The 12085-nt window shown below is 45.0% G+C and overlaps 1 protein-coding gene across 1 annotated transcript; it reads left to right on the forward strand.

Moving 5' to 3' along the window:
• Positions 1–5399: 5399 nt before the first annotated feature.
• Positions 5400–10363, forward strand: LOC147103361 (CCN family member 2-like). Its single transcript, XM_085962869.1, has 5 exons — positions 5400–5580; positions 6248–6470; positions 7085–7336; positions 7726–7937; positions 8871–10363. Exons 1-5 carry the CDS (start codon positions 5518–5520, stop codon positions 9168–9170), a joined length of 1050 nt encoding a protein of 349 aa, XP_085818995.1. The 5' UTR covers positions 5400–5517; the 3' UTR covers positions 9171–10363.
• The last annotated feature ends 1722 nt before the right edge of the window (positions 10364–12085 follow it).

The following is a 12085-nucleotide window of genomic DNA, read 5'->3' on the forward strand; positions in this document are numbered from 1 at the left end:
AAGACCCTTCAGTAGCGCCGGCAGCCGTTTGGGCGCGGCGCCACTGAATTTTTGGCGCGCGCAGGGGACTTAGCGCCGGCACTAATTTCCGGCGCTAAAGCCCTGGCTAAGCCAAAACCCAATTTCTAGGCCATAGTATATAAGAACACAAGGAGACACAACATACAGAACAAATGGGAAACTGTTCAACCTCCATCGCCTCCAGTCCAGATCCAAGGTCGTCCCATCCTCTGTCGTCGAATTACAGTATGCAGACGACGCTTGTGTCTGCGCTCACTCGGAGGTCGAACTCCAAACCATCGTCAACACCTTCACCGAAGCATACGAGAGCATGGGCCTTACACTAAACATCCGTAAGACAAAGGTCCTCGACCAACCTGCCCCCGCCACACAGTACTGCCCCCCGATTATCAAAATCCACGACAAGGCCTTGGACAACGTGGACCACTTTCCATACCTCTGGAGCCTACTGTCAACAAGGGCAGATGTCGACGACGAAGTCCAACACCACCTTCAGTGTGCCAGTGCAGTCTTCGGTCGCGTGAGGAAGAGAGTGTTTGAAGACCAGGACCTCAAACCTGGCATTAACTCATGGTCTACAGAGCAGCAGTGATACCCACCCTGTGTGCCTCAGAGACATGGACCATGTACAGCAGGCACCTCAAAGCACTGGAGAGGTACCACCAACGCTGCCTCTGCAAGATCCTGCAAATCCATTGGCAGGATAGGTGCACCAACGTCAGTGTTCTCGCTCAGGCCAACATCCCCAGCATCAAAGCTTTGACCACGCTCGATCAGCTCCGATGGACGGGTCACATTGTCCGTATGCCCGATACGAGACTCCCAAAACAAGCGCTCTACTCGGAGCTCCGGCACGGCAAGAGAGCTCCAGGTGGGCAGAGGAAACGCTTCAAGGACACGCTCAAAGTCTCCTTGAAAAAGTGTAACATCCCCACTGACACCTGGGAATCCCTGGCCCAAGACCGCACAAAGTGGAGGAGAAGCATCCGGGAAGGCGCCGAACACCTCGAGTCTCTTCGCCGGGAGCAAGCGGAAGCCAAGTGCAGGCAGTACAAGGAGCGCACGTCAACCCAAGCACCCCACCCACCCGCCCCTTCAACCACTGTCTGCCCCACCTGTGACAAAGACTGTAGGTCCCACATTGGACTCATCGGTCACCTGAGAACTCATTTTTAATGTGGAAGCAAGTCATTCTCGGTTCCGAGGGACTGCCTAAGAAGAAGAAGAATGTAAGAAATGCAGTAGCTAATTCACGCACATCAAGGTCCCACAAACAGCAATGAGATAATAAACAAATAGTCTGTTTTACTGATGTTGGTTGAGTGATGAATATTGGCCAGGATACCGGGGAGAAACTCTCCTGCTCTTCTTTGGAACAGTGCCATGGGATCTTTTACATCCAGCTGAGAGGGAAGATGGGGCCTTGGTTTAACGTCTCATCTGAATGACGGCACCTTCGACAGTGCAGCTCTCCCTCAGTACTGCACTAGAGTGTCGGCCTAGACTATAGGCTCAAGTCCCTGGAGTGGGGCTTGAACCCACAACCTTTGGACTAGAGAATTTTAGAATTTGGAATTTGCTTTATCACATGTATTATCCAAAGAACATCTAGGGGAATAAATCCTCTATTAATCTTTTTTTATCCAAATGATAAAGATATCAATCAATTTTGGTCCCTTTTCCACTCCCCTCCGAAGGCATTGATTTGTTCTATGATACCTTTTGCGGGCAGCAACTTCTGGTAGTTCCCCCAATAAGCATTTTTCACAGTTACAACATCAACAACAACTTGCATTTATATAGCGCCTTTAACATAGTAAAACATCCCAAGGCGCTTCACAGGACCGATTATCAAACAAAATTTAACACCAAGCCACATAGGGAGATACAGGGACAGGTGACCAATAGCTTGGTCAAAAAGGTAGATTTTAAGGAGCGTCTTAACGTTGAGGCAGAAGATCAGCCCGGATCTCATTGAATGGCAGAGCAGGCTCGAAGGACCGAATGACCTACTCCTGCTCCTATTTCTTATGTTCTTTCTTATTAAAGGAAGAGAGAACAGTAGAGAGGCAGAGAGGTTTGGGGGGAGTGGTGTTGGGGGGGTGGTAATTCCAGAGCTTAGGGCCTCGGCAGCTGAAGACATGGCCACCAATGGAGGAGCAATTAAAATCGGGGATGTGCATGAGGCCAGAATTGGAGGAGCGCAGTGATCACAGAGGGTTGTAGGGCTGGAGGAGGTTACAGAGATAGGGAGGGGGGAGTGGTGGTGAGGCCAGGGACGGACTTGAACACAAAGATGAGAATTTTTAAATCAAGGCGTTGCGGGACCAGGAGCCAATGTAGGTGAGCGAGCACAGGGTGGGTGAACGGGACTTGGTGCGAGTTATTATATAGGCAGCAGAGTTTTGGATACGCTCACGTTAAATAGTAGCAGCAAGGTATTTAACCGTGGGTGTATCATAGCTGAGCCCAATCCTTTCCCCATCCAACATCCTCACATGTGCAATTTCCAGGAAGAGTCCATGGACAGGGATCAGGTGCAGGAACCCTGACTGGATTTCAGCTCCCGACACCGAGGCCAATTGCCTGCGATTGGAAGTCAATCTTAACATAGATGCATATAGAGTTTTTATTAAGTCCTAAGCAGTTTATTAAAAGGCAGGAAAATAATTGAACCGTCCTATTTAGACAAACCGTTGCTCTCCAGTGCAGCATTGGCCTGATGCAAATTCATAGCCATACGCCCTCTAGTGGTACTTCTTAACCCAACACGTGAGAAGGAAAAATATGAGCTAATATTTTTTAAATTATAAAGGATATACTCCAAGTAAATATTATTGAGCCTTTGCAAAAATGGCTGCTTTGTAAATATTGAGATTTCCCGTGTTGTGCGTACAGCACTGAGCCCAGGGAACCGTGATCTGGCTTCTGTCTGTGAGGAAGCAACTACTGGAAAATACTCAAACCCACAGAGCTAATGTGGAATGTTCAGAATGTGGTGAGAAAGTTAAACCGCAGCACTCTTCCATCAGCACTGCCTCTGGCTTGTTCCTAAGATAGTAATATTTAAACAAAGCAAAACAAATCTGTAACGACAAACTGGTGCTCCAAATATAGTTTCATCTAGCAGGACATAATGCTAATCATTAAACACAATAGAGCCGCACTAAACACTAAACAACTCGGTGGTAAATTCCTTCAGAATATTGTCTATCTCTTTCATCTGTGTTTTCCCAAAACAAGAAGAGGCCTGAAGACTAACTGGCGCTGGTTTACAATAGCTCTTGTGTTCTGTCAGTTATTCTGTTGTTTTTGCACCCACTGGTGTGTAGTAGAACAAATATAATAATTTCCTTTACTTTCATAAAATGCAACAACCTCTTAAATGTGGTCTGGTGTCTGTTAATGAACAAACACAACCCAACCCACCCTTCCTGTAATTATCACCTCTCCTGCTTTTCAAGAAGAAAAAACTGTAAGGCAGATGAACAAATTAAATAAATATATCTAGGATCCCTTGGCAGCTGAGCTGGTTAAGGTAATCATAAAATCATAGAAATTTACTGCACAGAAGGAGGCCATTCGGCCCATCATGTCTGTGCCGGCCAATGTATGTAATGAATGGGTGAACTAGACAGACCAGCAAGGTACCGGGTGGAATTGCCTGCTCTGTGCTGAGTTAGCTAATGTCAACTGACTTGAGGGAAGGGGTGTTATAATTGACCTCTGGCAAAAGCAAAATCAGTCAGAGCTCCCAGTCCCAACCTGTGCTGGAAAAAAACCCACTGGTGCACATCTGGTGAGGACAGAACTAAGTCCAGCTGTGATGCCACATGCAGTCAAATAGGCAACCGGTATTTACAGTCTGGGCTCCCATATGAATAACTGCCATTTTGGTGAGGCATTGGAGGGTGACCAACCAAAGTGGCCAAAATGGCAACTGTTCAGGAGAGGAGGAAGGGGGAGGGGAACATTGGTGTAAAAAGGGACAAATCAAAAAAGTAATGTGCCTTAAACCAATCAAACTCACTGCAGATTATAAAACTAAGGAACAATTACAGGAACAGGTTTCAGCTGATTAAAACAGGCATAGAATGTACAGCACAGAAACAGGCCATTCGGCCCAACTGGTCTATGTCGGTGCTTGTGCTCCACACGAGCCTCCTCCCACATCTTGTCATTTAACCATAAGACTGAAGAAACTATATTTAAAAAAAAGGTTTGTGCAAACTTATTTTAAAAGACCCTTTACAGCTAATATCAGATTTAAGTGAGGATAACAGATATGGTGCACGTACAATCGAACCCCAGTGGTGGTCAACCATAGGAAGCCTTGTTGGGCAGGGGGGCGTGCCAATATTTGACTTGGGGCCCCTACCTCAATAAAATTGAGACCATTAAAGATATCACTGGATCCGCTCAGGGTCCCTAATTGGCTTGGGGGGCTCTTGATTGGCTCGGGGCCCTTGATTGGCTTGGAGAGGGGGGCTCCTGATTGGCTCAGGGCCCCTGCTTGGCTTGGGGGCTCCTGATTGGCTCGGGGCCCCGTGCAATTTCATGGGTTGCATGGTTCTAACGCACCCCCTCCACCCACCCCGCCAGGAGGAAGATAAAGAAAATCTTCAGCTGGTGAACCAACCCAGACTGCTCTTAAATATTGATTTATATTTATTAATTTTAAAAAAACGTATTAGCAGAGCACATCATCAGTGATCTTTAGAGCTGCTTAAGTGTAAAACAATGTTTGTCCAATGACATGCATTTGAATAAACAACCCTAAATTATTATATTAATGTTTTAACACATTATATGTGACAATTAGTATAAGCAGTAAGAATCTAAGTGTAGGAGAATCTCAGGATGGTTAACAAAGTATTCTGTTATGGGTGCATTCAAAGATATTTGGGCAGCAAAACATTATAGAATGAAAGATTGATAAAATCGTGCAGCAAAAAAGGAGGCCATTCGAGCCACCCCACCTGTGCTGACTCTGAGTTATCCTCTTAGTCCCAGTCCCCTGCCCTTTTCCCATACCTTTTTAAATTGGTCTTTTACAAATATTTTTCCATTTCCCTTTTAAAAGCTATTACGGATTCTGCTTCCACCACATCACAGTGTTCCTGAACCAAAATGTCATTAGCTTTGAAAGCTAATGTTTGATTTTTTTTTACATCTCTATTGAAGTGGGTTTTTTTTCAATTAAAATAAAAACATTTCAGGTAATTATTCTCAGGTCGGATCTGTCAGCGGCTCGATCTGAAACCACTTTGGAAATCAGGAATTGGAAGCATGCGAGAGGAATTTGTACACATCTGGCCGCTCAGGAATGTCACTCGGGCGGCTGACCCGCCCTCTCTGCGGCTATTTAAAGAGACGCTGTCCCCCTCGACTTTCAGCAGAGTTGGAAAAGCTCAGCCGAAAATAGCTCGGTCAGTGTTGAAGAAATCTGAAGCGTTTCGGTTACTGGGAGTTTAAAGTAAAAAGGCATCGGTGAAAATGTCTGGTGCAGTTGAAGCGACGCTGGCCCGGTGTTTGGCGCTGGTTCTCGCCCTCTCTTGGGTATGTTGACGTTTTACACTGTGTAGGATTGTCACTGAGACCGCGGCTGTGAGCGCAGCCCCCGGGGGCACGTTTGGTAACTGGCTGATCGGCCATGGGGGGAAGCTTCTTATTCATTTGGACCGTGTGTGTGTAGGGAGGAGGGGTTATCCTCCCGTCCGCACACCTTTTATATCACCTCGTGTGTTTAAAAATAGATTGGAGGGATGCATAGCATCGTTTTTACTTTCTGTCAAAATAAACACGCCTGACTCGCATCCTAGGTGAACTGTGCAGGCTCCATCGGGGGTTAAAGAAACGGCGGGGGCATCTTTACAATACTAAATTGTAAAAACAGATCTCATCAAATAGACGAGTTTGCAAATTTCTTGCAAATATTTTTTAAAACAGCCAGGAAATGCACTGGATCATTAAATGTACAAAGGGCAAGAATGCTTTATCTGAATGTAAGTGTGTTTAATAGTTCCTCTCCTAGCATTCTGTGCAGAACACTATTTCCAAATCGATTTCTGTTTCTACTGAATGCATTTCAAATTGCTGTCGATTTTAATGTATAGAAGCAGCGAGAGGGTGAAAGCTTGGCTCTCCGTGTTGTTACTTCATTGCCCTGTTTGCAGGATCCCAGTTTTAATTGTGTGTGTGATTTCTCCCCCCCCCCCCTATTCAGACTGGAGCTGGGGCCGAGGAGTGCTTGTTCCCCTGCCGTTGTCCCGCGGGTCCCGTCCGCTGCCCGGCCGGGGTAAGCCTCCTGACTGACGGCTGCGGCTGCTGCAAGGTCTGCGCTCGGCAGATGGGCGATGTGTGCGACTCCAAACGGCCCTGCGACCAACACAAGGGGCTCTACTGCGACCTGCCCACGCACACCAACAAGCAAAGCGGCATCTGCTTGGGTAAGCCTCTCCTGAACCTCGCCGCATGTCCAAAGAGGGAGATAGACCCTACTATCATTTAGTCCCGAATCCCTTTATCAGCTGATGAAGTACTTTTTGAAGTGGAGTCACTCTTGTGATGTAGGAAACGTGGCAGCCAATTTGCGCACAGCAAGCTCCCACAAATTGCAATGTGATCATGACCAGCTAATCTGTTTCAGTGATGTTGGTTGAGGGATAAATATTGGCCAGGATAGTGGGGAAACTCCCCTGCTCTTCGAAATAGTGCCACGGGATCTTTTACGCCCACCTGAGAGAGCAGACGGGGCCTCGGTTTAACGTCTCATCCAAAAGACGGCACCTCTGACAGTGCAGCACTCCCTCAGTGCTCAAGTCTGTGGTGTGGAGCGTGAATTCACAACCATCTGACTCCGAGAGGTGAGAGTGAGCCGTGGCTGTTCGCAGTGTCACAATCCATTAACTCGGGTAAAAACAAGAATAAAAACAGAAAATGCAGGTTTAGGCAAATTTTGTGGAGCGAAAGAGTTAATGTTTCAGGTCAATGACCTTTCATCAGAAATGTTGTAGTTTAGAGTTCATCTCTTTTTTTAATTCTTGGCTCTGATGTCTTTTAGCCAGGGAGGGAGCGACCTGTGACCTGGGAGGAGTGATATACAGGAGTGGGGAGATGTTCCAGCCCAGCTGTAAATACCAGTGCACCTGTATGGATGGAGCAATTGGCTGTGTGCCTTTCTGTACTGATGACGTGCGTCTGCCAAGCCCGGATTGTCCAGCCCCCAGACGGGTTAAGATCCCTGGAAAATGCTGTGAGGAGTGGGTTTGCGACAAGCGTCGAGATCACTCTGCCTTCAATGCTGCCATGGCAGGTAAGGGTTAATCCTTTGCCGGACTCCGGAAAAACGAGGACTGTCTGAATCAACTGAGCATCTTCATTTGGCTACCTGTGTCACGGAAATGTAGTTCCTAAGTGGTATTGATGAGACCACAGGTATATATTGAGCACGCTCAGTGGAATAGGGGACAAATACTGGAGTAGGATAGGAAACCATCCACCACAATGTTCCTTATCTTTACTAATGCAATATCAGTAATCAGACAACTAGTTAATTAATGTAAGAATATTAATGTATAGATCTCAGATTGAGACTTTTCCAGGTGCAAAAATGTTTTCTTAAGACAATCTGTTAACATATTCTTAGTGCCGACACTATGATGTCAGTACAGTGAGTTTTATGCATTTTTTTTTAATTTTCAGTTTACAGACAAGAAGCTGTTTTTGGGCCTGATTCAAGTCAGGTCCGTGACAACTGCATTGTCCAAACCACGGACTGGAGTGCCTGCTCCAAGACATGCGGAATGGGACTTTCCACCAGGGTGACTAATGACAACAGGAAATGTCGTCTGGAGAAACAGAGTCGGCTCTGCATGGTTCGGCCCTGCAACGCCCGTCTCCAGAAAAGTATCAAGGTATTAAACTCCTCAAAGCAAATCATTCCAGTCTAACAGCCTATCTCACCCTGACAGAGGAATATCCTCTGCTTTTGCCAGTGTTGACATTTTAATTATTGTGTAAATTTCATAGAAACCAATGATGTAGCTAAATACTAATGCAATTTCTCTGAGATCTAGAGCTGGTGTTTTGACTCCCCTCTCATTCTCAAAATTACCGCCTGATGTGGCACTCGGCCGTACAGACCTGGAAGGTCCCAGGTCCGTTCCTGTCCTGTGCTGGGTTACCTGATCTCATTTGGAGTGGCAGTGGCAGTGACAGTGCTACAATTGCACTCGAGGCTAGGGAGGGAAATGCCAGTTACTGTAGTTGTATGTGATTTATCCCCAGCGCTCATCTTAAATTAAGTGTTTTAGTTTTTACATGATTGCTTTAAAACCAAACACTACGTCCTCCACAAAATATGATGACTGCAGAGTTCTAACTCCCTTGTAACTTGCTAAGATGCACCACCTGATGTGGTGCCGAGCCGAGCCAAGATGCCAGGCTCGATTCCCAGGTCGTGCTGAGATAGCCGTTCTCAGCCAGTGCTGCAGTTGGGGCACGACATTTGACCTCCGTGCTCCCAGGTTGTGGAGGTGAAAAAAATCAGCCAGGGTTTTGGATCACACATGAAGAACAACCATTTGGATGAGGTAGGAGTGGACCGCTGGGTGAATTCATACCCCCGCAGGAGTCCATGCTTTCAGGAAAGGGGAAAGATTTTTTTTTTTAATTAAATGGGTGTAGCATTCATTAACTTCAAATGAACCAAAAAAGCAGTTTTGAGCTTTGAAGTTTCGCCTGAATTGAATTGGTCCAAATTGTTGTTTGAGCGGATGCCCTTGGTAACATCCCTATAAAGCGTTTCTCGGCTATTTCTAATTTTTTTTTCTCTCCTCGCTCTGCAGAAAGGCAAAAAGTGTGTCCGCACTCCAAGGCCGTCCAAGTCAATGAAGTTTGAGTTTTCTGGCTGTACCAGCATGAGGTCCTATCGGCCCAAGTTCTGCGGAGTCTGCACTGACGGGAGGTGCTGCACTCCCCACTCCACCACCACCCTACACGTCGAGTTCAAATGTCCAGAGGGAGATCTCATCAAGAAGAAGATGATGTTTATCAAGACCTGTTCCTGTCACTACGATTGCCCCTCTGACAATGACATCTTTCTGTCGACGTATTACAGGAGAATGATTGGCGATTATGCTGCGTAAAAGCAGTGGCCTGTAATTATTGACTGGCTGCAAGAGCCCTGTATTAACGTCTTCTAGATTCAAATGATATTTGCAGTGATTAGAATACTTTTTCTCGGTTTACAAGGAAAGATGAATATATCCAAGCTCTTATATCCATAAATACATTGTTCTGATCATTATCCTTGTATGAATATCAAAAGTGTTTGAAAACGTGGTCTTGCTAAAGGCATGTTTTTGAACCAAAAAAAGCAGACTTGAGGTTTGAAGTTTCACCTGAATTGAATTGATCCAAATTGTGAATATTGTTCCCAATCTTGAAAGTTTCTGAATTCCTCCCTTCTATAGCCTGCATTGTGCAGTGTTACTTTTTTGGAATATAGGAATATAAATGTAATGCTGAAGTTGTACTTGAGCAATTATCCAACAGCATCTGAATTTGAACTGAAAAGAGTAAAGAGAAGGCATCCATTTTGTCGATGTAAATTGCCTGATCTAAACTACTAAGAGCTATTGGACAAAATAATTTCATACTCATCCGTTGAGCATTTGTATGCCAAAATCTGTCTAGGCTCATGTGACACAAGTCCTAATAATGAATGAACAGGTCTGACTTCAACCAGCATTGTGAGACCAGAGGACCAGTTTTACAAAGCTGTGCTATCGATGGTGAGATGCTGCATTACATAACAGAAAATCGTGAGGGGTATTACCCATGATTGCCCAGTATGTGGAGGCAGCGAATGAGGCTTACCTCTCGCCCCCTCCCCCAGTAGCACACATTCATTAAATCAAAGACCAATTCCATTAGTCCCAGAGGTAATTGTCATAGATGGGTTTTACTGTGTAGAGCGGTGCGTTAGTCAGCCAGTTGGAGTCATTGCTAAGAACTTTTAATTTAATCTGTTTCAGTTTTGATCCTTTTGAATTATGACCTATCTCACACACCCTATGATCGATTCTGTCTCATGTAAATTCCAAAATCTCAACTTGCAAGAAAGGATTATTTTAAGACTGCCATGTCATAATCATGTGATTAGTGTAAATACTGTAAATATAAGTGTACAGTTTTATACTATAATTTATATTATCACAAACACTTACTGTTCTGAATTGTAGTCCTTTTTTTATAGAAGCTGTTTCTGTAAGGTTGAAAAAGAAGTAAATATTTGTTGCACTTTAGAATAATAAAAAAATTCTATTTTTTATACAAATGGTTTGTTGTTTTTCTTAACCCAGAGCAGTCATAATTTTTATGAATGGGTAAGAAAGGTGTTGAGGAGTGTCAATATATGCCAATGACAGAACTTTGCCATATATAACTGCAATTATATAGGGCCCTGGTGAGACCACACCTGGAGTATTGTGTACAGTTTTGGTCTCCTTACCTAAGGCAGGATATACTTGCCATAGAGGGAGTGCAACGAAGGTTCACCAGACTGGTTCCTGGGATGGGGGGATTGCCCTATGAGGAGAGATTGAGTAGACTAGGCATTCTCTAGAGTTTAGAAGAATGAGAGGTGATCTCATTGAAACATACAAAATTCTTACAGGGTTTGATGGGGTAGATGCAGGGAGGATGTTTCCCCTGGCTGGGGAGTCTAGAACCAGGGGTCACAGTCTCAGAATAAAGGGTAGGCCATTTAGGACTGAGATGAGGAGAAATTTCTTCACTCAGAGGGTGGTGAATCTTTGGAATTCTCTACCCCAGAGGGCTGTGGAGGCTCAGTCGTTGAGTATATTCAAGACAGAGATCGATAGATTTTTGAATATTAAGGGAATCAGGGAATATGGGGATCGGGCAGTAAAGTGGAGTTGAGGTAGAAGATCAGCCATGATCTTATTGAATGGCGGAGCAGGCTTGAGGGGCCAAATGGCCGACTTCTGCTCCTACTCCTATTTCTTATGTTCTTATATGGAGCATTCTGCCAAACACTGAGCATAAACTTCAATATGCAGATGGTGTGCATGGTGACATAAACAGGAATATTAGTTAACTAGATAATGGGAAATGGGGTGGTTACCAATGGTTATAGCCTAATTAGGCAGCTGTGCCCAGCCGAATCCCATAGGTATTGACACTGGGATCCCTACTTTGTCATAACATCTTTTGGAGACCTCACCAGCAGTTCTGTAAATAGAATGTCTCAAAATATTTTCAGCTAAAACAGTGAGAGCAGTGCTACAATTCATGCTCACTCCAGCTTCTTAAAAGGAGCGGCGTCACGACTGAGACTCAATCCAGATCCTTAAAGGAGCGGCGTCACGATTGAGACTCAATCCAGATTATTAAAGGAACAGCGTCACGATTGAGACTCAATCCAGATTCTTAAAGGAGCAGCGTCACGATTGAGGCTTACTCCAGATTATTAAAGGAGTGGCATCACGATTGAGGTTTACTCCAGATCCTTAAAGGAGCGGCGTCACAATTGAGGCTCAATCCAGATTATTAAAGGAGCAGCGTCACGATTGAGGTTTACTCCAGATTATTAAAGGAGTGGCATCACGATTGAGGTTTACTCCAGATCCTTAAAGGAGCGGCGTCACAATTGAGGCTCAATCCAGATTATTAAAGGAGAAGCGTCACGATTGAGGTTTACTCCAGATTATTAAAGGAGTGGCATCACGATTGCGGTTTACTCCAGATTCTTAAAGGAGCGGCGTCATGATTGCGGTTTACTCCAGATTCTTAAAGGAGCAGTGTCACGATTGAGGTTTACTCCAGATTCTTAAAGGAGCGGCGTCACGATTGAGGTTTACTCCAGATTCTTAAAGGAGCAGCGTCACGATTGAGGTTTACTCCAGATTCTTAAAGGAGCAGCGTCATGATGAAACCCCTTAAATATGTTAATGCGGGGCCTAACAGCTGTTGAAGGAATAACAACAGAAAATGCTGGAAATACTCAGCAGGCCAGGCAGCATCCGTGGAGAGAGAA

The sequence above is a fragment of the Somniosus microcephalus genome, chromosome 20 (assembly GCF_052327205.1).
Source record: "Somniosus microcephalus isolate GS21.2 chromosome 20, FLI_Smic_1.0, whole genome shotgun sequence".
Lineage (NCBI taxonomy): Eukaryota > Metazoa > Chordata > Chondrichthyes > Squaliformes > Somniosidae > Somniosus > Somniosus microcephalus.

What these genes read in the sequence shown, in the direction of transcription:
- LOC147103361 (XM_085962869.1), top strand. Translation starts at nt 5,518, where the DNA reads ATGTCTGGTGCAGTTGAAGCGACGCTGGCCCGGTGTTTGGCGCTGGTT. An exon ending in TGGTTCTCGCCCTCTCTTGG is followed by an intron (nt 5,581 to 6,247) that starts GTATGTTGACGT and finishes CCCCCTATTCAG; the next exon opens with ACTGGAGCTGGGGCCGAGGA. An exon ending in CTTCAATGCTGCCATGGCAG is followed by an intron (nt 7,337 to 7,725) that starts GTAAGGGTTAAT and finishes TTTAATTTTCAG; the next exon opens with TTTACAGACAAGAAGCTGTT.